Source organism: Lactuca virosa, chromosome 6 (genome assembly GCF_052849685.1).
Source record: "Lactuca virosa cultivar CGN04683 chromosome 6, Lactuca_virosa_CGN04683_v6, whole genome shotgun sequence".
NCBI lineage: Eukaryota > Viridiplantae > Streptophyta > Magnoliopsida > Asterales > Asteraceae > Lactuca > Lactuca virosa.
In genome coordinates this window covers 152,341,034-152,367,873 of record NC_136431.1, presented here as the reverse complement: position 1 = coordinate 152,367,873, position 26,840 = coordinate 152,341,034, and the positions used below count along the sequence as shown (strand labels likewise).

Below are 26,840 nucleotides of genomic sequence, written 5' to 3'. Positions count from 1 at the left end.
GGTACAAGGGATTTGACGCCTCATCTTCTCCATTCGTTCATCCGACCAAGCAAAAGGAACGGGAAAGCCAACAAATCGGAGCTGTGGATAACGTAATCGGCGAGGAGGGCATTGGGGTCGATCTCCGGCGATCTCCAATTTCGATTAGGTCGCCTTCATCGTCTTTGTGTCCGATCGAAGAAGAAAAAGGGAATGAAAGCAAAAGAGTGGTTCGGTGGTGGCTGTTGTCAACAGCAGTGGTGGCGAGGGAGTTGCTCCGGCGACTTCCTCATCGTTTCTTTATCTCTGGTCCGTTCGACAGCCACACACGAAGAAGGAAGAAGCAACAGTAGGGGTTTGTTTTGAGTTGTTTGATCGACAGGAAGAACGAGGGAGGAAGGGTGTGGGTTTCTCCGGCGACGAATCGTAGCAGCGATCAGTCTCCGGCGAGTCCTCGTGCTCCTTTCTCGTCGCCGACCGCAGAACTCAACGGAAAAACAGCAGCAACCGTCGATGGTGGAGTGGTGTTTGGTGATTAGCTTGCTTCCGATCGGAAATCATTAACTGGGGTGTTTAGGTGGTGCTAGACGACGGTGGAAGACAGAGAAGGAGGAGGAGGGCGCCATGGCCGGCAGCTTCACAGGTTCCTTCCTTTTTTTTTTTTTTGACTATTATTCAATGGAGCTTGATCAACAGGTTTAGATGGGTGATTGGGTTTTGATTATTTGACAGGGAAAGAAAGAGAATTCAATGGGTGTTTGGGACCTGTTTTTCTCATCAAAACAAAAGGAATTAAGCTGGAATGAAAGGGGGCAACAACCTCCCGTTTTGGTTTCTAAGAGAAGAAATGGGGACAGATAGATTGAAATGAGTGGGGAGGAAGATTGGGTGAAGCTTTGGATGATTGATTGCCTCCTCAGAAGTTATAACTCCACAGATTTTTCCATGATCTAATTGTACCCATGTGATCAATTTTGGGAGATTTGAAGGTACAAGGCAAAAATCATTTAGATATTTTACATGTATAGTATAAGTGTGATTTATTACTTGTGTATTTGTTTGTATAAGGTAGAATACGTGAAATGGCTGATTAGTCTAATGTAATTGCTTGATTTTTTTTTATTGACTTTAGTTTGCACTTCAATTCCTATAAGATTGTATGTATGTGTGTTTGCGTGTGTGGGTTGAAGATATTTGGAAGCAATTTCATACACACACAATACATATACATTTATGTATTGTGAGTTTAATACTTATATATGTATATATGTATTGTGAGTTTAATACTTATATATGTATATGATACATATTGAGGAATCGAGACAACTTGCCAAAATTGCAAGATAAGCCAAGACTAAATTGCAAGATAAGCCAAGACTTGGTCTATTAATATCGTATATGACATTTATATGACATTTATATACAAATATGTTTATATATAGTGATTACATAATTTTCTATTAGTCGTATGAAATTCGGATTTATAAATATAATATATTTAATATACATATTAAATATAAAATTACACACAATCGGTTATTAATACCTAGCGGTTCGCGGGGGTTTGACCACCAAACTCTGAACAATTTTTACCAATTGTTACAATATTGGCCCCAGTACGTGCCGTATCAAGTTAATGTATGGTTATAAAACTCACAATGTAGATAACAGAGATTTACTTTTGTAATAATGAATCAAGTGAACTAACCTCAAAGTAATAACCGATTTAATTACTGGAGGGTATTAATAATAATATCTTCAGGACTTAGTTCATCACGGTTTTCTTTTATTTAGTTTTTAAAGCTAATGTACCTCTCTGGGTGTAACCAAAGTTTTTAAAAGAAAACTGCTTTTATTAATACGAGTATGGTAGATACTTGCATATCTCAGTTTAAAACGAATAATCAACCATCAACCTTTAGGGAAAATATAGGATTTTCCCGGGATAAACCGGCTATTCAAAACGGATTTGTTTATCATGTAATCAACGAATATTCATATTCATTCCATGACACCTTGGATTGTACGTATCTTGGTACGAATCTGGAAGTCATGGAAGTAATGAGTTTTCAAACGTGCTTTTATTAAGAAAATATAGGATTTTCTTGAGGAACACTTTTCAAAAGGATCAAAGAACATTTTCCACCAAAAACTAAACGCTTATGAACTCGCCAGCTTTATGCTGACATTCTTTCAAAACTGATTGTATTCTCAAGGAATTAGTAGACAGGTACTTCCAGGAATTTGGAGAAGTCGGAGCGTTAGAGTCACGTCTTTCCATTTTACTTTTGATATGAACAAAATTATGTATTAAACAATGTAAACCTTTTTCATATATGTATTCAATGTTTGGTGGTGTTTACTATGCTTGCTATGATACAATTGTTGTGATACTACACATGACGTCAACCACCCCCGAACGTTTCCACCGTTCCGGTTTGGGGGTGTGACAGATTGGTATCAGAGCCCTTGTTTATAGCGAACTAAGTATACCGAACCATACATGGTATACAACTATAAATACTAAGGGGCCTAAGTGCTCTAAACTAAAAGTATACTTTCAAAAATATAAGTATTTTATTAAAAAGTATACGAACATACATACATAACAGAACCAGAATTCGTGTCATAGGTAGAACAAAACAAAAGTATTTGGATGTTGGACATCGCGGTTAAACCTGGGCAGTTATGTAATCATGTCTAGGGTCAATATAGCCTGATCAACTATATTCAGTCGAGATATGACCAACATGTGCTTGGGAGTGACTGTGGTGTTGCAACAAGCCTAAAACTTACCTAGATACCAGAAGAGTTCTAGAACCGAACATAAGGATTGAAATACTATAGAAGTATTTTAGGATGCAATAACGACCGAACCGGAAACTTACCCAGGAGAATCAATCATGTAACTATAATACATTGGAAGTATTATAGATTTGATGCCTATTAACTATCCCTTTACCATCACCTCGCGTAGATAGCATGGCTGGATTCCACCTCCCTGGCGACCCGTACTTTCCCAACCAAGGAGATGGCGGATGGATCGAGCCAGAGCCAGAATGAAACCATGAAATTCCTTTGGACGATGATTTTGCCGAACCATTTCCTGAAGAGACTGACTCGGAACCCGAAGTTGAGAACCTACCTCAAGTGACCCCAATACCAAATCCTAACCCTCAAGTTGGATTCCAAGGTCCAACGCCTATGTGGGTCGGGGGTTTGAATAGGTGGAGCCACGAGCAAGACCAACCCCTCCCATACAACGGAAACCGCAACTTCTACAATCTGAACGAAGGAGGACCCGCAGACAGGGCTCTTCCAATCCTGATACGACGTGTGGCTCGCAATGTGGAGCTAGGTATGGCAACCCTTCAGCCAACTGTGGAGCCCGAAGCAGATTCGGACACCAGCACAGATCGCATTCGTCGCCTCGAGATTGCTCATGCAAGAGCTGCAAGGCACAATGAAGCTTAACAATGAGAATTAGCTACGACCCAAGCCGAAGTCACAGAGCTCCGAGCACGCCAGTCAGGGTACGAGAGATGCCTGCTTGGTGTGGAACGCCAGCTGGCCGAATTAAGGTTTCACTTGAGGAGTACCCGTCGCCGATAAAGGAATACTCTACTCGTTCTTCCTTTTTTGGTCTAAGGAATAACTTTCATGTTTATGTTCTGAGTAGCCCTTTTCCGTAGACATCTTTTCTATATTCTATTATGTGAGGATAATTTAGGCCTATTTTTAGGCCTAGGATTCCGAAATATGTAATCTCAGTTTCAAACGTGATGGCTACAATCATTTTTCGATTAAAGATTATCATTGTCAAAGTATATCTTAGATCGGTATCACGCAAATTAAGCAAATTTATCAAAGTCCTGCTGCTGTTTGTCTTAAAAGCATGTATTATAGGAGGTACTCTTACCTGAGACGATCATCCCTTTTTTTCCCCATCGATTTCATATTAGTCTTCATGAAAAACTTCGATGTCATAATCGGCATGAGATGGTTGAGCCCCAAATCGTGCTGATGTCCTTTGCTCCGAGAAAGCGATTCGTAGCAATCTTCCCTCTAACGAAGTCCTCACTGGTTACAGTGGTAAAAATTTGTTCGAACCTTCGTAGCATTTCATGCGTCAAAACCCAGAAGTATCTGCGAAACAGATGCTATGCATTCCCGGCTCATTTGTCAACGTGACGCAAAAAGTTACAGACCTCGAGAGCATCTCCAAAGTCTGCAACTTTCCTGATGTCTTTCCCAGAGACATTCTAGGAATTTCTCCCGAGCGTCAAGTTGAATCTTGTGTCGACTTGATCCCCGGAACTACCCTTATAGCTAAACCTCCATATCGTCTAGAGTCGACGAAAATGTGAGAGTTATCCAGCCAGCGCAATGAGCTGAACAACGAGGAGTTCGTAAGTTTATTGTATGTGAACTTTATTGTGTTCAAATCTTTTCTATCCTTGCCAGGACCACATCATGGGGATGTGGGTCGAATCATTGAGGGTCAGATAGCAAAACGGGCAGTCTCGATGCATAGATAAACATTTAGGATATATCCAGAGGCAACCATTGTTGCTCACAAACTTCTTTTCTTGACATATAACAGATCATGCCTTCGAAGAAACGTAGCCAACCCACCGGTAAGACACCAATCCTCCAGATGGACTCAGCTACGTTCCAAGCCACTGTCACAGCAGCCGTAGCAGCCGCCCTAGCCGTTCTTAACGCTAACAACACAAATGTGGGCGGAAGGGTTAATGGCAATCCAAATCTTGGCGTTAACCAATCTCAACAAAAAGTGTACTAGAAAGGTCACACCTGATCTCCAACCTAACATCCTGAAACGAAAGTTCCAAGGAAGTTGCTCAACCCAAGGACCCACTGAAAGGCAACGAACTGGGGCATTTAACACCCCAACCAACCCTGCTGTTCCAACACCAACCACACCCTACTTTGGAAATCTCCCGTACTGCAGCAAATGCAACTACCACCATCACGGAGTCTGCTGAGAGCTGCATTGCACTAGATGCAACAGGAAGGGGCACACCTCCCGCAGTTGTAGAACCCTAGTCAAGTTCATCACTCCGACTACAAAAGTTGAGACAAGTCCAACCTGTTACCTCTGTGGTAGTGTAGGACACTTCAAAAGAAATTGTCCAAAGGCTAAGGATGGCCAGGAAGCTCGCTTTGCAAAGACCCCGACTCAACACATCACTTCCACTACCGACGCTAGCATGGTTCGAGTGTGTTGTACATGTGGCGAAATGGGACATTTCAAAAGAGACTGCCCAACAGAGAAGAACAATGAGGAAACAGGAGGAGTCTGACCCCAGAGGATGAGGAAACATCGAAGAACCCTGCTATGTTTTGGTACGTTTTCGAAAACCCCAATAATTGCTCATAATCGTGATTACTTCCTCGTCCAAATTGAATCACGACATTCTTATAAGATTTAAAGCCCTAATGAGTAATTATGATAGCTTAGTGAATATGTTAGGTTCAGTTGTAGTATTACCTGGCTTGTATACACCGAACGATCATAAAGAGATCTAGTAAGAACCATTTCATAAGAGTTCATAGTTTCAAAACTTCAGGACCCTCGTGTTAGTAGTACCCACCAATTTCGAATCAAACACAGAAAACACCAGAGACATTCATCTAGGGATACCAATGTGCTAACAAAACGATCCTCCTAGATTAACATAACGCACGATTCTACGACATCATCCTGTTTAGTCCGACTAAGTCTACGATATGCCAAACCCTTTGGCCTTAAATCGTTCAATCACAAAACTCTCATCGCTCGTATCGACGAGCTAGATGTGAACTTCGAAAATTCATCTCTTTTCGAAACCCGAAAGTATTCAAGCGAAGAGTATCATCCACAAAGAAATGGACAAAGTAAAAGAACAATCCGGACAATTGTAAATACGTCGTGGGACACTCATCTACCCTTAGTGGAACTTTCTTGCAACAACGACGACCTTTCCAGCATCAAGGCTGCGCCGTTCGAAGCCCTCTATGGCCGTAAGTACAGACCCCTTTGTGCTGTGCTGAGGTGGGCGAGACACAACTAGACAAGAGTCAAGTCCCCGACAGCACCCTCACAAGTCCTGAAACCATCCGAGAGACGAATGAAAAGGATCGTCCAAAAGGGGTACGCCGATAAGAGACGAAAACCATTGGAGTTCCAGATTGGAGGACGTGTTCTTTGCAGGTCTCACCCTGGAAAGGCCTGATGCGTTTCTGAAAGCGTAGAAAGCTAAATCCAAGATACGCTGGACCATCTGAGATCCTTGCTAGGATCGGTCCCGTAGCGTACAAACTCCAGTTACCTTGAACGCTTAGCAACGTTCATCCCGTCTTCCTCGTGTCGAACCGAAGGAAGTGTCTGTCCGATTAGACACCTGTGATTTCCCCTTGACAACCTCGAGTTAGACGAGAGTCTACACTTTGTGTGAGAATCATCTGAACTCACGGATCGAGAAATCAAACAAACGAAACAAAGTCGCATCCCGATAGTGAAGGTTCGCTGGAATGCCAAGCGGGGACCTGAATTCACTTGGGAGCGCGAAGATCAGATGAAACAGAAGTATCCACATCTCTTTCCTAATTCATGATTTGTATTCTATGTTCAAATTTCGGGACGAAATTCCCTCTAACGGGGGGATGATGTGACAACCCGAAACTTTTCCCGTTATCCTTACCCAGTTTCCGTTAATAAAATTTGGGTTTTTTATTTAATTCCGTCAAATTTATTAATTTGGGAAGGACCTTAAGTTTTAAATAAATAATATGTATTTTATACGATTCGGAATAAACCAGGAATCACGCAAAAAACTTGAAACTTCCTCGAAAATCACCGAGTTCACGGTCAGGGCGAGTTTACGACCGTAAACTCATGTAGACCGTAAACCCTTTTACGGTCAGGACCCTTAAGTTTATGGTCAGGGTGACCGTAAACTCCCTCCTATATATATTTCATGATCATTTTTGATCGTTTCTTCCATTTCAAGCCCAGAATCTCGAAAACTCTCTCAAGTATCATAGGATCTTCTTGCAAATCCCCTAAAATGTAAGTGTTTCCTTCCCTTTTTGAGTTAATACATCTCTTCTTCTTGATTCACTCTTGAATTCATCCACAAATCTCATCTTTTGAGTCTAGATCTTCAAGATCCTCAAGAACACTTAAGTGTTTTTGGGCCGAAAACACCCCCATTTGCCTCCAAATCGTAAGTACGATCCTCCTTTACATCTATCTAGTTACAATCCTTCATTTTGGACTTAAGATCATCACTCTTTGCATGAACAAAAGAGTTTAAGGTCCTATGAATCTTCATAGACCGTAAACCCTTATAAAGGGTGTTCTTATAGCCTTTACCCTTCCTAAGGCTAAGCATGGTCCCTAGAATCCGATGCCTTTGAATGAAGTCCTTGAAAACCATCATTTGTGCAAGATTGATGAGTTTACGGTTGTATCTCCTTAGACCGTACACCCTTCAATGACCGTAAACTCATGGGCCGTAAACCCATGGACCGTAAACCTTATGACCGTAAGGTCATTAGACCGTAAATCTTATGACCGTAAGGTCATTAGACCGTTAACCCATGGAACCGTAAACCCATGAACCGTAAACCCATGGACCGTAAACCTTATGACCGTAAGGTCATTAGACCGTGAACACTTGGACCGTGAACTCCAATGGTCATACCTCTTTGACCGTAAAATCTATAGGGTGGCCATATACCCTAGTTATGCAATCATATGTGATTGTATCCCAAAAATCTTAGAGTTTCCTAGACAATAAGGGTGTTACCCTTCTTATTTAGTCGTCTATACACTAAATTCATACACATACATGTCTATTGTGTCTATTAGGATCGTTGTGTGCTCAAGGTTACACGTGACACTCTACACTCCTCTTCCAACCACACGTCAGAACCACTCACTACAGGTGAGTTCATACCCCTACGCTTTTCTGAGTTTTTATGTTTTCAGGGGGAGAATACAAGCAAAAGTACAAGGAAACTTGTGCTCAAAATATATTATTTTGTTTAAGATAATTATATTTCTAGTATGTTTTTAACATGGAAAACAGTTTTTACCAAACGATTAAGAAATCAACTCGTAGAAACAGTTTTCAAAACTAGGGTAACGAACTTGTGAATCATGTCGTAAAATGTATCATTTTATAAAGGATACCTGCAAATCATAAAAAGGATTTTCCATATTATTACTTGTAAATTTGTTAGTCTAGTTGGAGACACGTCCTTGGTAACACTCACCACCGAAACAGAGTGTAGGACTAGCACTTATGACCATAATCTCTTGTAGGGAGAGCGTGACTGTTGTGTATAGATCTATATGGGACTGACTATCCTGCACCTCGCTGCTAGCTATAGTGGGACCGGCAGGTCTACGGGTGACAAAGTCATAAAGGATATTTGTCACACCCTCGGTCGCCGGCGGAAACGACGAGGTGCGCGACGTAAATCAGTAATCACAGTTATTAAACATACATTGAACAGTACAAATATAATTTTCTATTATAACCGAAATAGAAATTACATTGATAAGAGAGATCAAGTTTCTTTTGAAATAAAACTTCATAAGGAGTTTCTTTTGAAATAAGAGAGATCAAGTTTCTTTTGAAATAAAACTTCATAAGGAGTTTTATGCTGTAAAACTTTAGTTGGAGTTCTGTTTATCAAATGAATTGCAGTTTTAGCACATTCTCCCCAATATGCAGAACCAATACCTGATTGAAAATAGAGTGCCCTTGCAACTTCCAATATGTGTCTGTGTTTTCTTTCTACTAAACCATTTTGTTGTGGATTGTGAGGAACAGAAGTCTGATGGATAATCCCATGTTGATGAAAAAGTTGTAGTCCCTCTGTGTTTGAACCCAATTCATATGCATTGTCACTTCTAATAACCTTGATAACTTTCCCAAATTGAGTTTTAATGAGATTTACAAAGTCTTTGATCAAAACAAATGCGTGACTCTTGAATTTCAGCAAATGAATCCAAGTATATCTACTACAATCATCAACAATGGTCAAAAAATATTTATGACCATCAAAAGTAGAGTGTTTATATGGTCCCCATATGACGATATGAACCAGATCAAAGGGATTAATGGACACAGAACTACTTTTTGGAAAAGGAAGTTTTGTTTGTTTAGCTGGAGAACAAGTAAGACAAGAATCAAGAGAATGATCATTGACATGAGATGAAACTAACAATAATTGTTTGAGTTTATTGATTGGTACATGACCAATTCTGTTATGCCACAATTTGACACTAGACAATGAAATAGAATCTGAATTACAGAATTTGAACACTGAAAAACTCAAACTAAAAGACAGATTATCTTGAATGTCTTGATGATCAAAAACATAGAGATCATTGACCCTTTTTCCAAAGATTCCTAGAGCAAGATCATTCTTGGAAGGGTCGTGCATCAAACATTGATCATCAGTGAATATGATGAATGTATTCAACTGTTTCATGAGTTTTGGGACAGAAACGAGATTATATTTGAAGCAGGGAACATACAAGACTTTATGTAAAACAACTGAATTATGAAGTTTTACTTCACCATAGTAAGAGACAAGAGTATTATGACCATTAGGCAGACCAATGGTGTGTGGCTGATGAAGTTTATGCAAAGAAGAAAAGAAAGATTGATTAGAACACATGTGGTCGGTAGCACCAGAATCAACAATCCAAGAAGTGTGAGTTTTTAAAAGTGAGGAAGATCGGTAAACATTAGCAACAAAATGCTCAAAAGAGAAGGTATTACCTTCTGGATTCAGGGAATCATCATAAATGTTTGAAGTAACTTGATTGACGTGACTGGACTGAGAATGAATATTATTGTTGTTCAGCAAAGTGAGAAGTTGTTGATATTGTTCTGGAGACAATGAAGGAGAAGGAGATGCGGTAGCATTGTGAACAGTACTCTTGAAGTCTTCCTTCTTGTTCTTTGTGAATTTGAAATTGCTGGGAAATCCATTTAAACGATAGCATTGAGATTTTGTATGTCCAGTCTTCTTACAATGATTACAAATCAAGGATTTCTTATTGTTGTGTTCAGTTGAAGCAAGCATAGCAATAGATTCAGAATTCACCATCGAAGAGGAATGAATTTCTCTTTGTCGTTCTTCTTGTAATAATAAAGAATAAGCAGTAGATATCGATGGAAGAGGCTTCATCATTAAAATTTGACCACGAGTTACTTTGTAAGAGTCATTAAGTCCCATCAAAAGCTGAATCAATTGTTGTTCCTCAAGAAATTTGTGAATGATTGCAGCAGATCCGCATGTACAGTTTGGTATGGATTGTGCAATGCGTAATTCATCCTATATTTTTGATAATTTGGTGAAATACGTTGAGAAATCATCTGTACCTTGAGCAATTGAATAAATCTGCTGTTGGATTTGATAAATCATCGCTCCATCAGGTTGAGAATAGCGTTGATTGAGTTCGTCCCAAATTTCTTTAGCAGTAGGAAGAAAAAGAACACTATCTGCAATATTCTTGTGTAAAGAATTCAATAGCCAGCTTGTAACCATCGAATTGATACGATACCATGTAGCATAAGTTTCTGAATTGGAAGGAGGTTGATCAATAGAACCATCGACAAAGCCAATATTGTTTTTAGCTGAAAGAGCAATGGTTACCGAACGTTTCCAGGCTGAAAATCCCATGCCATTAAAGACATTTGAGACTAGCACAGAGCTTGGATTATCAGATGAAGTAAGAAAAAATGGACTAGAATGATCTATTGAACTGTTTGAATTTCCAATTTGAGATTGCGATTGTGACAACCCGAAATTTCTATTCTGTACAACCATTCACTTCAATAGAAGTCAGAACTGTTTCTGCTAACTTTTGAGCTGTGTAGAGTCAGTTTGAGTGTTTTAAAGCTTAGTACTTCAGGAGATAACTGGAGAGAGGATGCTCTAGGGTTTATTGTGCATCAGTAAGGTCTCAAAACTCCAAGAGTTTGGAGTTTACGGCCTAAACATGGAGTTTACGACCGTAAACTCCAAAGAGTATAAATATGACACTTAGTCATTTTACTCATTTTTTTCACACTTTCAAAAGCTAGAACATCAAATCCTCTCAAGTATCATCCGATTTTCCTTCTTGATCTTCAACTTTGTAAGTGTTTCTTGCCCTAATTAGTTGATATCTTACTTAATCTAGTGATCTTACATGATTTCATCCGTGAAATCATTCCATATGTGTAGATCTTCAAGTGTTCTTAGTTTCACCAAGAACACCAAGAACACACACTAGTGTTCTTGGACTTTTAACACCCTTTCAAGCTCCTTTATTGTAAGTACTCTTACCCTAGTGTGTTATAAGGCTTGTTACACTTCTTAATCAACTAGAAAACACAAGATCAAAGGTGTTTACGATCCAAACATGTTCTTGGACCGTAAACCCTAATGAAAGGGCCATTGTGTGCCCTAGTCCCTTACCAAGCCTTGGATACTAGTCTAGATCACATCCTTGAAGTGTATAGGACCTTAAACATCGAAAACATCAAGGACCATTAGAGTTTACGGCCGTAAACTCATGGAGAAGTGGTCCATGGGCCGTAAACTCTACCAAGGGGTGAAATGTTGCCCCAATCACTTGTTGGATTAATGTCTAAGTCCATAACTATATTTGGTATGTACTTGACCCGACCCGGCATGGTCCATTTGGGTTGCACTTCACCGGCACAATTTATATGGATAGTCTTTTGAGAATAGTATATTTATGATTTATATTAATATATTATAAGTTCTAATATATTAATATGGAATCATATTATTTAATTAGTATTGATCAAGAATTAATTTAGAATTAATTAAGTGATCAAAAAGAACTAATTAAATATGGACTCTTATATATATATGGAATGGGCCAAGTTCATTTAGGTTGGGCTAAGCTTTCATGGATGGTCCATGGAGCTTTTAACCCATGGATCCTATGTAAATGAAAGGTCATGGGTATTAGGGTTTACATGGATGTAACCCTAATCCTCCATAATATATAAAGGGGTCCTTGGCTCACAAAATTGGCACAAGTGTGTGAAAATAAGAGTGGGCCGATTTTAGTGTGCATACATATGCTCTCAAGTTCTTCCAAGGTGTTTTGGTGATTTGTGATTCCATTTGAGGCTTCCACACTATTGGGGCTAAGCTCTTAAAGCTTGAAGACATCAAGCTACATCAAAAGGTATGTCATCTAACTAGAACTTTATAGTATAGGTGCTTCATAATATGCTAGTTAGGATGAAACCTTGGAATATTTAATATTTGTATGTATAATAGAGAAAACATAGATCCAAGGTTTATAGGGTTGCATGTACACCATAGGAGTATTAGAATGCTCAAAACCCAACATCACTTCCTAAGGCTTAGACTTGAAGTTAGGATGCTTCGTTATGACCTTTAAGACTTCAAAACACAAAATGGTAGAAGTACCATGAGTTTACGGCCGTAAACTCATGGGTTTACGACCGTAAACTCCAAGGGAGTTGGTCCCAAAACCGTAAACTCATAAAGAGTTTACCCTTGGACCCTAAACTCAAAAGCCAAGCCCTACAACCCTTAGATGCAATCCTAAGTACTTATAGCACTTAAATCAAGTGTTTTTCATGTCCTAGGATGTCTTAACTTGGTTAATTAGTTGTTAAATGACTAATTGGATACATATATGTGTTATTATATGTTAACTAGGATCCTTGTGTGTGTTCAAGTCTTCACTTGACACTTAGAATCCTATACCATCCGTTCATCCAAACCACTCACTATAGGTGAGTTCATACCCCTTAATCAACCTTTTAAATGATTTTAAATGCTTTTATGGGGGGGGGGGAATACAAGTTGAACTATTATAGTTATTATATCAATCACATGTGATTAATAACTACCAAACAAGTGGATTTCTTACTTTTCAAACTGTGTTATCAAACAAACTACTTCAAACTGTTTTACAAATTCTTTTACATGTCAAATACTTTGATTAAACTCTTTTAAACTTATATTATGTTAAATGTGTATCTATATAGATATAGTTATATAAGTAGGATTGAAAGGACTTAGGACTGATAGCTCACCTTACCTCCTGTTCCTCGTTTGGTTGTGGACTTAGGGTATCAGTTGTTTGTCCGAAGGTCGTTTGAATCCTAGTTATATATTATGTATATGTATATAAATATAAAAGTTCCTTCTTTCTATTCAATACCTTTGGGTAGCAAAGGTATACAAACATGTTCATACATACAAACCATATTACTAGTAAACTATAATAGGTGTAGTTTAGGAAGATACTAATACTATTACTAGAACAGTGAACCATACAATGAGTCAGTTCATACATGAGTCAATACCATACAGAGAGAACATAACATACAGATAGAGAATACTATGTTGAGAAACAAACAATACCATACAGAGAGAGCATACATACATACTAGACAGAGAGAGAACATACAATACAGTTAGTACATACAATACATTCACAAGTGCACTAATACAGTTATGTGAGCCACGTAACGGGGCATGACATCGCCTGTCATGGCTCGTTTTGTATCCATAATCTCCTTAAATGGAGAGTGTTGAGTTTGTGTATAGATCTATACTGGATTGACTATCCTATACCTTGCTGCTCGCTACAGTGGGACTTGCAAGTCTACGGGTGCCAAACGTCATTTCTTCCGACGTCTAACATCGTCGTGTTTATAGTCGGTAGTATGGTACAGGCCGATCACATGGTACTTTAAATAACAATTGGTTTAAGGTAGTTAGTACAGCAGTAGTTACTTAATACAACACTACAGTACTATTTCATTTTCCCATTTGCATTCACTTTGTGATCTTCACACAATAAACAGTAATGTAAAAACTATATTTTTGGTTAATGATAGTCAGATTTGGGAAAATACATACTCTTACAAGAGACACACACAAACACTTGATGCCTTGGTAGAAGACTACTTTTAGTAGGAAACATAGGGTTTTCTAGGAGAGTTCAAACAATTACAAACTTTTACAAACTTATACATCATATACTTACAAACACTTTCATACAAGCAATGACTCTAAAATACTTATGATCTCACCAGCTTTAAAGCTGATAAATTTTTTCAAAATAACTTCTATTCTCAGGTCACCAGTAGACAGGTACCGGTGCCAGGTTTTGAGAAGATGGAGCTCGTTCAAGACTCATCTTTTATTTTGATTCATATTTTTGGTGTCTATTAAACTTGACAGAACACACTTGTATTAAATTATATTATTAATGCAATGGATGATGTTGTTGCTTGTTTACTACTATGTATTGTTGTGATACTGTACATGACGTCCTCCACCCCCGAACGATTCCGCCGTTCCGGTTTTGGGGTGTGACAGCGATTGCGAACTAGACATGACGAAAGCGAAGATGAACAATCAAAATCAAAATAAAAAATGGATCAAAACGATCGCTGATACCATGTTACATGAAGATGAAGAAATGATATGAGAAAAAGAGATTTCATTGATTCTTGCTTTCGTTATTGCATAATGATCAGAAAGATCAAGAATAAATAGACGACTAACTCAGCTAACATTCTCTCTCTCTAACAGACTAACTACAATTAGCTAACTGCTAACTGAAATGAAAACAACTTGATAATTAACACGTGGAGTTATTTATGACTAACAATAAACAACCCAATCTACTAAAAAAACACCCTCTCCTATAAAAATACATTTAGTCAAAACTTATTATTATATTAAAAAAACACTTTTTAAGATTTTTTTAAATATTTTTATTTTACCTTTTAAAATTATTTAAATATAAAATTCTTTAAAAGGAGTCAACATAATTGGTTCTTATGGTAGAAAAGAAATCATCAATATTTACGTGTATTTTGCAAAACGACTAATTTTTTTTTTTATTATTTTTTGTCTAGAAGCTTGTTAATATTTTAATGTCTTCGTTTACGTATTTATTTGAATTATAAATTTTACTTGTCATAGTTAAAAGAACATGGTGCACCTCAATGAAATGATTTATTAAAAAACAATATATTTTTTAAACTGTTACTTAAAAGCTATTAATAACAAACATAATATTTAAAAATTGTTATCCAAAGTTATTTTCTTTTGCAAATTAATTTAACGCATTCATAAATATGTTCACCAGGCCCGGCCCTGATATTTCGGAGGCATTGTGCAAAAACTAAAATGAGGCCTCACAAAAATTTCTTGTAAATATTATTAACTACATTTGCTACCACTAATTCAAAACATAAAGTTGCTAAAAAACATCTCATAAATTCACTACCACAAAATAATGTCTTCATCACTCATTAGTAATCAAATAAAACTGTAAAACTGTTATAAACAACTTTTCAACAAAAAAAAAAAAAACAACGCATTACTATTTTCTAAACATTGACCTTCTAGCATTTTTAGAAGAAAATTCATCTATGAGACTTTCATAATCAAGAAACTCGTTCTCAATCGAAATCAATGCCAAAGCGTTTAATCTCTCTTGAGACATGGTCGAGCGCAAATAAGATTTTAAAAGCTTTAGTTTTGAAAAACTTTTTTCCGCTGATGCAACTGTAATAGGAACAGTCAACAATATTTTGTATGCTAGATAAGAAACTGGATAAGTGTTCATCATTTTTAGGAAATTTAGTATTTCGTTAGCTGTATTGTGTTCAACCGGTAAATGTTTTTGTAACAACTCCAGTTTGTTGAATAAATCATCAACATTAATGTCTGAGATATGACCATTTTGCAGCCTCTTTTCCAGATTTTTGCAACATGACTTTAACTCGCTAGTATTCATTGACTTCAACTTTTCTGTTGTGAATAAGAAACCAAAAATGTCTTCATATTGTTTGTATTGTTCAAACCTTCGCTCCAATGAACCAATAGCTTGATCAACTATGTACACAAAATATTGAATCATAAATGACTCTTGAGGTGAAAGTTCATGTACCGGCTCTGATGACCCAATGTCATTCTCATCAAAATGTCCTTTTTTTAACAACTTTTCTTTTATTATTTTTCTCAACAAACACTGGATAAATTTCCAAATCAGAAGCTATAGCTCTCGCACAATCCAAAGCCTTCCCAAACCCATTCTCTCGATAGTCTTTAAAAAACTCAATAAGTGCTCTCACATTACTCATTGCCTCATCAATACACATAGTCTCAGATTGAAGTTGTTTGCTCAGGTTATTTACTTTAGCCAATATATGATACTATATAACCATACCTGTTATAAAGTCAAATCTGCCAAGTTCATACTCTGCTAGACAAGTAGCTTCACTTATGATCTTTATGTCTGTCTCTTCTTCAACAAGTTGATGCATAACTTTTACTATTTCAGGAGCTTGAGTAACTATGGCTTTCACACTTTCAATCCTACTTTCCCACCTTGTAGTTGACAATGATTTTAAAGTGAGACTTTGTTTCGGTAATTAAAACGCATCGGATGCCAAATGTTAAAACGCATCTAAAATTGGAACCAAAAGTTACCGGGCTAATTTTATGTATTGATAAAACATAAAAATAGATTTTACAAAAATATCAATACTATAACTATAAATTATCCTAAAAATCGGAGGCCCCCTAAAATCGGAGGCCTGGTGCGACCGCACCGCCGGCACCACCCAGGGCCGCCACTGATGTTCACGTATGACAAAATATATATCAAATACATTGATAGTAAAAAGATATTTTAATAATAAAAACTAAAATATCTGATAGCAATAAAAAAAGATGATAAAAAAGAAAAGAAGGTTTTTAATGTTTATCTTAATTTAATAGATGTAATTAATAATTGATCTGAAATTACGGAAAACAAAACTAGTTATAAAGTATTTATTGTTAAAAAGAAGTTTGATTTTTAATAAAGGTGTTTTTTGAGTGTTTATTTAGTAGCATCCTTGAATTATTCGATTAGGAAAATGCATCGTCTCAAATGATTAAAAAACTAGTTATGATATCGATTCAAAATACTCAACATTCTATTTAAGATGATTTAAGGTCAATGATTAAAGATGCTCTAAAAGCATGTCTCATGGTAGCTTCTTAAAAAACTTTTTTACTATTTCAATAAGCTTTTCGTAAGTTTTACCATCGGAGGGGATGGTTTTTTTTAGTTTTTTACTCCAACCACTTATGTAGTGATTTTATTTTATTTTGCAAAAAAACTCTTTTATCATGTAAACAGAAATTTGAGGAAAATATTATTTATTTTTCAGAAGATAAAAGACACTGAAGATAAAAGACATTAAAATGTCTTTTCAACGACCTTTTTTAGAAGTAAGAAAAAAATAACTATTGCTTTTGAAAAACATCTTTTAAGTTCTAACACAAAAATGTTTTTTTTTACCACTTGTCACCACCTTCACCGCCGCAACCACCACCAACACAATCACCTCCGCCGCCACCACTGCCATCATCGGTTAATGAGTGTATGTACTACCGGTTTGTTTGTTTAGTAATGATAATACGGTTTAGTATCATTTATACAACCTATTGACTTTAAAAAAGAAACAATTTATTTTAATTTATTTTTTATAGACTGCAAACTTTTGGTACATATCTTCTTTTGAAGATGTGAAAAAAAACTACAAATATTTTACATTTTCAATACAAACAATACCTTAATAAACTCCTACCTCTTAATTTTCCAAAATTTTTTTTGGAGTTCGTTCATATTGGTTTGTACATTTAATAACCTTTCGTTATATGCCCTAAGGTTTATTTAGATATTAATTTTTTTTTCCAGAAAAGTTAGTCTCTTTAATTAAATAAACAAAATAAAAATGAATATATTTTATAAAAGGTTATATCATTTAAAAGCAATTATCAAAAATTTCAAAATTTTAAAATACAAATGTTATAAAACATTACAACTAGATACTATTTTATCAATTTTTAACTCGTATAACCATATATATGGAAATTTATCATATTTTATATTTTTCAAAAAGAAAACCCGATGTAGTTATTATAAGGAGACTTTATAACATGTTTATACAAAAAAAAAAGTTAAGTTAATTTAAAGAAAACACTTTTAAAAATGTAAACTATTGGGGATGCCTAAGAATGAGAATTAACAAAACAAAAGGAACTCCAATCCATTTCATAAACAAAACAAACAAATTCCTTTTCATTTTAATGAAATGCACCATTCCTCTTCCTAGATCCAATCATATAAAAAAAACAAACTAACATAATTCACTTCGGTGTAAGTTACTTAACACATTTTCTAGATAATTAAAAGTAGGAATAAGAAACAAAAACCGAAAAACCAACAAAAATTTGATAAAACTAAAACCAAACCCAAACCAGGTTTAGATTTTTCAAAACCAAAAAGTTTGGCTCAGGTTTGGTTTGCACATTAAAAACCAACTCACTAAAACTGAACACACCCAATGATTTTAAAACCCGAATAGAAACCAACGGGTTTATTTCCAAAACCCATCAACTGGTTTTAACTTTTACTCTTTCTTAGTTTCATTAAACTAGTTGGTTGATTTTAGTGTTTTGTTTGGTATTAAATTTGATTGAATTTGTTTCATTTTATTTAGAATCATTAGAAAATTGGTTAAAATCCAAAACCCATCAACCCAAAAAACAAAACCATAAGCCAAACCCATCTAAAAACCGAACTTCTCAGTTTGGGTTCTCTATTTTACCCCAAAACCGACTAAATCATCCCATGCTCAGTCCAAACTAAAAGTGTTTAGCTCATTAAAAAATTTGTCAAGTTAGGATAAAACTTGTTCCATAGCATATATGTTAATAAAAAAACAAAATCAATTTTCAAACCTTGTATAAAATGTCAACTTGATTTTGTTGTCTTTTATTTTAGAACAACAAACCATCCTAAGGTTGAAACCTGGGTGGGGTCAACTCCTTTTTGGAGTGAGGTCATCTTTTAGCTTTTGCAAATCAAAATATAGTTAAGAGAGGTTTCAAACTTAATAAACGCAAAGTTTCTACTACTTAAATGGCAAATACTCAGTTCAAACGAAACTAGACATGATTATAGTTTAAATTTTGAGAATGTCATGATGCTAAGTAAAAGGGTGTTTAAAAAGACAAAATCACTCCTCTAGCTGAGCAATTATACCAGTAAACACCTTGTACCCTTGACACATGTCCGAAAGAAGGCAATACTCATTTTTCGCATGGTAAGTAGACATCAATCCTGAAAAAAACAAAATCATGATTATTACCACATTTCATTGATCAATAACACTACAAACTCTCAACATATTTATGAATTCCAAAATAGTCCCTAGAACAACATCCCAAAACCAATAGGAAATCCTTTTTTTTTTTTTTAGAAGTTTGGTAAAATAAACAGAAACATATCACATACCATAGCCTGCAGTTTGAACATCAAAACCTTCATCCTGTTTATGATAAAAGAGATTTGTATTTTGTAAAGTGAGAAGTAAGAGATATTTATAAATAAAAAGTGGAAATTGTACTTACTTGTAATTCTCGTATAAGTGGCAAAGTTCCAGTTATGGAATACGGTTTCACATGGCCAACAGCATCTTTAGTAGCTTCACATAACACATGGAACCCACGAGACTCAAGGTTACATGCAACTCCTGATGATGCCTCATCAAACGAAATCTCAATTCTGGAATTAACACAAATTTTGTTTTTTTTTTTAAAAAAGATTGGAGTGTTTTCTGTAATTTTGAGAAATTGATGCTATACTTGGGAAATAAAAGGAGAAAAATACATCAGGGCAAATTTGTAAAATGTTAGGACTTAATGGAAAATGCCTCATTAAGTTGTTCTTTCTGCATTAAGTAAAAAATATACATATATGTATAGATGTACGAATTTTATCTTTTTTTCCCCATATTTGAGAAAAAGAAAGCACTTTTGGGAAAAAGGAGAAAAGAGGACGAGGGCAAATTTGTAAAAAAGATATGATTTTGTGGGATATGCCTCATTTCCCTCACTGATCTATTAAGTCAAAAAGGCACACCCATTTATAGTTTTTTCAGCTCTTTTCTCACAATAAGCATTGTATGGATAAATAATGTTAAAAAAATATTTAAGAAAATGAAGGAATAAGAATGGACAAAGGCAAGGGCAAATATGGAAATTGAAAGACATACCTCCCTCTAAGGTTTTCATCTGGCAAGACGTATTTTGACACGGGCCCCCTTGTAGCAATCTTCTCTATATTTTTATTTAAATCTTCTACATATTCCTTTAGCTTCTTAATTACATCTGGCACACTGAAATTGTATCACAATGTTAAACTAGAAGAAAATATAAAGTAGAAAAGAGACGATAAATAACAAAAAATAAATCAAAAGACGAATAAACTTACTTGTAAAAAGGGGTCAACCTCACATCTCCTGAAATCGTGCAATCAGCAGGAATTTGATTGATCCCACCTCCAGGGTCTGTAATAAATAGCAACATACTTTCATATGATTGTTTATTATATTTATTTATAGCATCATACTTTTATTTTGTCATATTACAATATTGTAGTTTGAAAATGTTATTGAAATGCAAAAGGGGTTTTGTTAGAACTTACATGTCCATTGAGTAGGTTTCATGGTTGAAGGTGTTGCGAATCCATAAACTTGTTCTTTAGAATGTGGAGGGAAATCTTTGTAAAATCTTGTTTGGATCTCTTTGAGTGCCTCCATTGCTAGCTCAAAAGGATTTATAGCCTACCAAGTAATTGAGCAAATGAAATTAATCATAGATCACATAAAAAAAAATGAAATCTGTCAAAGGGATTGGAATTTGAAAGAAATGGAATATGTCAAAGTAACGGAATACAATTTATTTATAGAACACACTCATTCATTCAATAATAAACATTGAATAACTTAAAATTTTTGTTTGTAATCAAATATTTCTTATTTAATAGAAATACATGCATTTTTCGATCAATTGAAATATTATATAATGGAAGTAGTTTGGCCTTTTAAGTAACAAACATGGGAATGAATGGAATTGAATTCCTTCCTTGAAAGATGAACTCCATGAATGATGGAATCTAAAGGATTCCGATGGAATTCAATTCCGTACATTTGGCAACCAAGCAAACACGCCATGGAATGGAATCTGGAATTCCATCCATTAGTCAACCAAACATGCCATGAACCATATGCCCTTTAAGTATCTTTATTTATGTTGATCAAATAAATTTATAGCAATAACCAAAAGCAACTTCTTTTATTCAAGACACCTTGTGTGCTAGACCACTATGAAAAAGCTTCCCTGTAACATGAAGCTTCCATGGTATCATACCACCCGTACCAATGCAAGGTTGCTTATCAGCTGTGTCAATCCAAAACCTTCAACAAAAAAAACCATCTGATTTAGATTTTATCATTATTTACATCTTTTTTTATTGAAGCATTCCATAAATTCAAAATCTTCTTACATAAAACATTTTAGAAACTATATCATTGTTCTTTAAAGTTACGTTTGATGAGGATGAGAAGGACATTCTTGTGGTTTTTATACAGCTGCTGTGTCATGGCATGTCCTGTGTAACAAACGGGGCCTACATGATTTGGAAAGAAATAATAAAAAAGGGGACTTACAGAGGTCCATTTTTTAGCTTATCAAGAAGTCCATCTTTAACAAGTGCATCAACACCAACTCCTGGAATGGAAGAGTTCTCTTCACTGGCTATGAAAACAGCAACCACACTGGATTTAAGTTTTGGCTTTGTCTGCCCGAGCTTCTTCATGAGCTCGGTTACAAGAGCAACATGTCCCAAGCAATCCGTTGTCCCACGCCCTCGAAGCTTGTCTCCATCAATGCTCATTGAAAATGGATCAAAATCCTGTACAATTTCAGAAAATTTTGATTATTTGAACCCTAGTTGATACAGGTTTCACACAAAACCATAAAAAATGATGTTAACATATGCTGATTCCATTAAAATTGAAACATAGTTAACATTGATATGAGATTTTATAAGGAGATAATACAAACCCATTCAAAAGGATTAGCAGTGACGACATCCATGTGCATTCCAACAAAAGAAAGGATCTTTCCGGGTTCAGTTCCAGGGTACTCCACTATGAGATTCCCTCTATTGGGTTTATACGTGACATGGTTGAGGATGAGTGGGCCGCCACCGGTGGCGGTGCTGTGCGGGAGGAGGGCTTCACGAACATGGCGGACGATTCTATCCTCCTCCGGGATGAGGTCCGGCGGATTGTTCTGAACATATTTAGATTCCCCTATGAGTTTGGTGAGAAGGGTGACGAAAGAATCCTTGTTTAGGTCTCCGAGCGTTTCTTTTACGGCTGAAGCCACCATCATCGAGGAGAGGGGAGAGTGTGATCGTAGCAAACCGGGAGAACCAGAAACTTTACAATTCTATATCTAAAGATTTGGAAACTATTTAGGGGTGTTTGTGTATAAGCTTATGCTTGTGAACTTAACTTACGAGCTTATTAGCTTATAAAAAAAATATTTGGATTAGCCTATGACTTATAAGCTAATAAGCTCTTTTTAAAATAGTGTTTGTGTTAGTTTATTTTTTGTAAAATGACCAAAATCAACATGCTTAGGAATGTAATTGAATTCTATTGTAATTGAATTATGAAGGAATTGAATTCTGCAGGAATTGAATTCTGTTGTGCGTTTGGCTGCCAAATTTTGAGTTGTAATTGAAATTCATTCTCATGTTTTTTCCCGTTTGGATTGATGATTTGTTGAAGGAATTGGAATGAAATTCTGTCAAATGACAATAATACCCTTTATTTGTTTTTTTAAAATTGCTTTATAATTTACATAAAAAAAACTTTTAAATAAACCAACAATCAAATTTAATACCGATTATAAACATATATAACATAACAATCAAATATAACTTCCATTCTAGAGCGTTTTTCATACATATTCCAAAATGATAAACCAAAATAAATACATGTTAGATAAGTTTGGAACATCGATGATATCCATGATATCACAATTTACAAAAAATGAGCAAAGTATCTCAAAATGATACACCGAAATACTATGTGGTACATATCATTCTTCCAACATGAGCTTCACAAAAGTTTCACGTTCTTCGCCTTCCAAGTTCCAAAAAGTCAACACTGCTTCCGGCTCGCGCATTATCTTTCGACATGCTTTAAACTTATCCTTTTGATCCATTGATGGAATCTTCAAAATTTCAGAAGTCACCATAGAAGTTTTCTTTTGTAACTCCACTTCAGCATTTAAAGATTGAGACATGGTGGCCGATGCTTCCCAAAGATCTTTGCCAAGTAACGCGGCGGCTTTAGATATTCCCTCAATGAAAAGATCAAATTTACGTTTCCTTTTCTTAGTACTAGCACTTGAAGTTTCCTCACTTTGCCCATTTGTTGTAGGTGAAATTTCCTCACTTTGCTCATTGGAATCATCTTCCATTTGCAATAATTCTTCTTCCACATTTTCATTATGTGTCATATCCTCACAATCTTCGGCTCTATTCCCTTGAGCCCTATCTTTTCCAAAAATGATGCAAAAGTCATCATAATGAGGAAGCGATTTATTTCTCCATTTTTCAGCTCCTTTATGCACCTATCACATGCAACAACAAATTATTATTTTGAACAAGAATAATAATAGATCAAAGATATATATTAAACATACCTTTACATAAGAATCCCAAACCTCAGGTGATTCAACTGTTCCACATCGATTAACACTATCATAACCAAACCCACTTGTGTTATTACCGGTGATCATGTCATAAACAACATGCCACTCTTTCTTCATAGTTCTGATTCGTGACTTAATATGAGGTTTCGCCAGAATACCCGCATTCGGGAGTGAATCTTTCAATGCTTGTCCCAAATGTTGTAAATAACCAGATTTAAAACCATTATCGGCTTTAAACCCACCCGCATTTACCATATTTAACATCGCCTCCACAAGCTTAGCATCTTCATGTGTTGTCCACGTCCTATAATTTCGAATTTTTTCAGCCATACCTACAAATAAACTACAATTATAATATACAAAAAACCAAAAAAAACACCAACTTACTAAAACAAGTATCATGAGACTTTTGTCCCATACACAAAAAAAAACCCATCATCACAGTCAACTAAATACAATACAAATAGCAGATTAATAAGGTTCAAATAAACTACAATATAATAGTAATAACGTACAAATAAACGACAAATAAAATACAAATAATAGAGTAATAAGGTGCAAATAAACTACAAATAACATTAGTTTGTTGTATTCCAAGAATCAAACATTGTTTGTGCTAAATTATCTCTAAACGTAGTCCATTCGTCTGAAGTCCCGATGGTTGTGACATTATCATCATTTCCACCCCCATTGTCGCCGGTTCCCTCATTTGGTGAAGCATTGTCTTCAAAAGGATCAATTGCCATTTCTTGCCTTATATAATTATGAAGAAGACAGCATGCCATTATGATTCTATTATTTATTGCAACCGGATAATACGAGTTATCTCTTAAAACTCCCCATCTTGCCTTTAAAATACCGAAACATCTTTCTATAACATTTCGTGCAGAAGAATGCCTCATATTATATAATTCTTTTGGAGTGGTTGGTTGATGTCCGTCACGCCAATCATTCAAGTGATACCTTTGACCTCTATAAGGGGCAAGGAAACCTTCTCCGTTTGTATATCCAGCATCTACTAAGTAATAGCCTAAACATACATTATAGTTAATATAACATGGATGTGTAATTGATAGTTAATTTATTATTGATAAGTACCTGTCCTTCGAATTTTTAATCCATTTGGTCTTAGCAAGGCATTTCTAAGCACTCTACTATCCGCAGCTGATCCTTCCCATCCCGGTAACACATAGATAAATTGCATGTCTTGTGAACAAACCCCCAACACATTTGTAGCTATATCATTTTTTCTTGTTCTATACCTAGGTTTATCTTCAAGTGGCACTAAACACTTTATATGTGTTCCATCTAAACCCCCTAGACAGTTCTTAAACCACTTCCATCTTTGATCCGTAGAGTCTTCAGTAATAGGTTCGGGTCTCTTAAGCAAATAAGGATGCAATCTTATCACCGCATGACATACTCGAATGACAAGTCTACTAATTGTTTCTCCCGAACGATGAAAACGACAAGTAAGGACTCGATTCTTAACATTATGTGCAATCATGTGAAGGAATATGGCAACTTGTTCATCAACATTCATATATCTAGTTGCTTTTAACCCACCTAATGTTTCTAGCATGCAACACAATCTTGCAAAACATCTCATATTCATCCTAAGTTGTGATAAACACATGGTGTCACTCTCATAAGCATACCTATGCAATATGGTGTATCGATCGGTATGTGATGATATACCCTGGATACATAGTCTACTGCTTTTGTATTTGGCTATCAAATTGCATAAGGTAATAAAAAACCATACAACCGATACCATAACTTGGTTCCAATATGCCACAACAACTTTCCTTCTCCCTAACCTACGTCTACATGTTAAACTAAGTCGAGACATAACCTGTAACAAATTCAAGTAAAACCATAAAAAAAACAGGTTCATTAACCGGAATTCAAAACCCATCTCGTAATCAGATAAAAAACAAAAACTAAAAAGGTCGACAATTTCCCATGGACTTTTTCCAAGAGTTGGCGTCGCCGACTTTTTTCCAAGAGGCGTCAATTTTCCCGCCAACAGAGAAGATGACGAAGAAATAGAAAGCATGAAGAAGAAATTAGAATGGAACATTGTGATGGAGATTGGAACGATTTGAAGGAACCGATTTGAAGGAACCGATTTGAAAGAACCGATTGGAAGGATCTAATTACCGAATCAGATTGAATGAAGATGGCGAAGAAATTAATAGAAAACATGATGAAGAAATCAGATTAACATACCCGTATGATGAATGAAGATGACGAAGATGGCAAGGATCAGTTCGTTCGCTGGAGTTCGGTCGTTGGATTGGAGGTCGTGTCCTTCACGAAAGGAAGGAAAGAAAGCGAGCAATAAACTGGAATTAGGGCTGCGTTCTTTTTTTTGATGAAATGAAAGGGGTATTTTTGTCTCAATAAAATATGGAACACGCCTTGTATTTGAAATCTTCTCTCATAGCCAAGGAATCTGATTACACTAGAGAAGGGCATGTTTTTTTCATTTAGCAATTCAATTCCTTATAAAAACCTAGCCAAACACACTTTGTAATTGGAATTCAAATCCAATTACAAAGGAATACAGCCAAATATGTCACAACAAACACGCCCCTAGTGTTTCGGAAAAGAAGAATAAGGGTAAATACGTAAATACACATAAATAAGCTCATGCCTTGAAAAAAAAAGTTGAATTGAAATGAATTATGAAAATTGGTTTATTTTTAGGTAAAATAAGCTCATAAGCTTAAGCTAATAAGCTAATCCAAACACTAACTTTTTCATAAGCCCAAATATAAGCTCATAAATTAAAAAGCCTGAAAAATAAGTTAAAACAAACACCCTCTTAGTAGTAGTAAAAAGGGTTTAGGGACGAAAAGAGGTAATGGAGGCCGTCTAGGGTTTGGTCCATATGACATAAGAGTGCTTAAATAGCGGTTCATGGTCCAAAAATTAGGGTTTTGACTTAAGTCACGTACGCCCCGCGTACGTGGTGCAAGACCGCGTCCATGCCATCCTAGTATGCTAAGTGTATGCATATGTACGCTCATCGTACGTAGGGACCTCCTTTGATAAAATAAATTCATTCCAAGGGTTAAAGGGTAATTACCTACATTTCGAATGTTACAGACGTTGTAGTTTTGAAAAATTTATCAGATCAGCACAATCAATAACAAAGAGAGTAAAATCGAGTGAAAGCT

At 35.8% G+C, this 26,840-nt stretch overlaps 3 protein-coding genes and 1 long non-coding RNA gene across 4 annotated transcripts; 1 reads left to right on the top strand and 3 right to left on the bottom strand.

The window, feature by feature from the left end:
• The first annotated feature begins 28 nt into the window (after positions 1-28).
• Positions 29-1,132, top strand: LOC145119632 (uncharacterized). Its single transcript, XR_013713918.1, has 2 exons — positions 29-622; positions 712-1,132. It is a non-coding gene; the product is annotated as an uncharacterized LOC145119632 (long non-coding RNA).
• Positions 1,133-10,341: 9,209 nt separating this feature from the next.
• LOC145122008 (uncharacterized) lies at positions 10,342-10,689 on the bottom strand. The gene has a single exon (XM_079057686.1). The coding sequence runs from the start codon at positions 10,687-10,689 to the stop codon at positions 10,342-10,344; it is 348 nt and encodes a 115-aa protein (XP_078913812.1).
• Positions 10,690-15,406: 4,717 nt separating this feature from the next.
• On the bottom strand, positions 15,407-17,444 carry LOC145122007 (uncharacterized). Its single transcript, XM_079057685.1, has 2 exons — positions 17,378-17,444; positions 15,407-15,921 (listed from the first exon to the last, which is right to left on the bottom strand). The coding sequence occupies exons 1-2, from the start codon at positions 17,442-17,444 to the stop codon at positions 15,407-15,409; spliced, it is 582 nt and encodes a 193-aa protein (XP_078913811.1).
• A 1,530-nt stretch (positions 17,445-18,974) lies between these two features.
• On the bottom strand, positions 18,975-22,433 carry LOC145120190 (Peptidase M20/M25/M40 family protein). Its single transcript, XM_079056003.1, has 9 exons — positions 21,991-22,433; positions 21,594-21,838; positions 21,233-21,341; positions 20,570-20,708; positions 20,357-20,432; positions 20,139-20,261; positions 19,495-19,648; positions 19,379-19,412; positions 18,975-19,204 (listed from the first exon to the last, which is right to left on the bottom strand). Exons 1-9 carry the CDS (start codon positions 22,321-22,323, stop codon positions 19,101-19,103), a joined length of 1,317 nt encoding a protein of 438 aa, XP_078912129.1. The 5' UTR covers positions 22,324-22,433; the 3' UTR covers positions 18,975-19,100.
• Between the last annotated feature and the right edge of the window lie 4,407 nt (positions 22,434-26,840).

Excerpts from the sequence above, each read along its gene's own strand:
- LOC145122008 (XM_079057686.1), bottom strand. The coding sequence starts at position 10,689 with ATGGGATTTTCAGCCTGGAAACGTTCGGTAACCATTGCTCTTTCAGCT.
- LOC145122007 (XM_079057685.1), bottom strand. The coding sequence starts at position 17,444 with ATGGCAGTGGTGGCGGCGGAGGTGATTGTGTTGGTGGTGGTTGCGGCG. Across the intron at positions 15,922-17,377 it reads GGTGAAGGTGGTGACAAGTG|TTGATCAAGCTATTGGTTCA; the intron begins GTAAAAAAAAAC and ends TTGTGTACATAG.
- LOC145120190 (XM_079056003.1), bottom strand. The coding sequence starts at position 22,323 with ATGATGGTGGCTTCAGCCGTAAAAGAAACGCTCGGAGACCTAAACAAG. Across the intron at positions 20,433-20,569 it reads GAAACCTACTCAATGGACAT|ACCCTGGAGGTGGGATCAAT; the intron begins GTAAGTTCTAAC and ends TATTTATTACAG. Across the intron at positions 19,649-20,138 it reads GATGAAAACCTTAGAGGGAG|AATTGAGATTTCGTTTGATG; the intron begins GTATGTCTTTCA and ends TGTTAATTCCAG.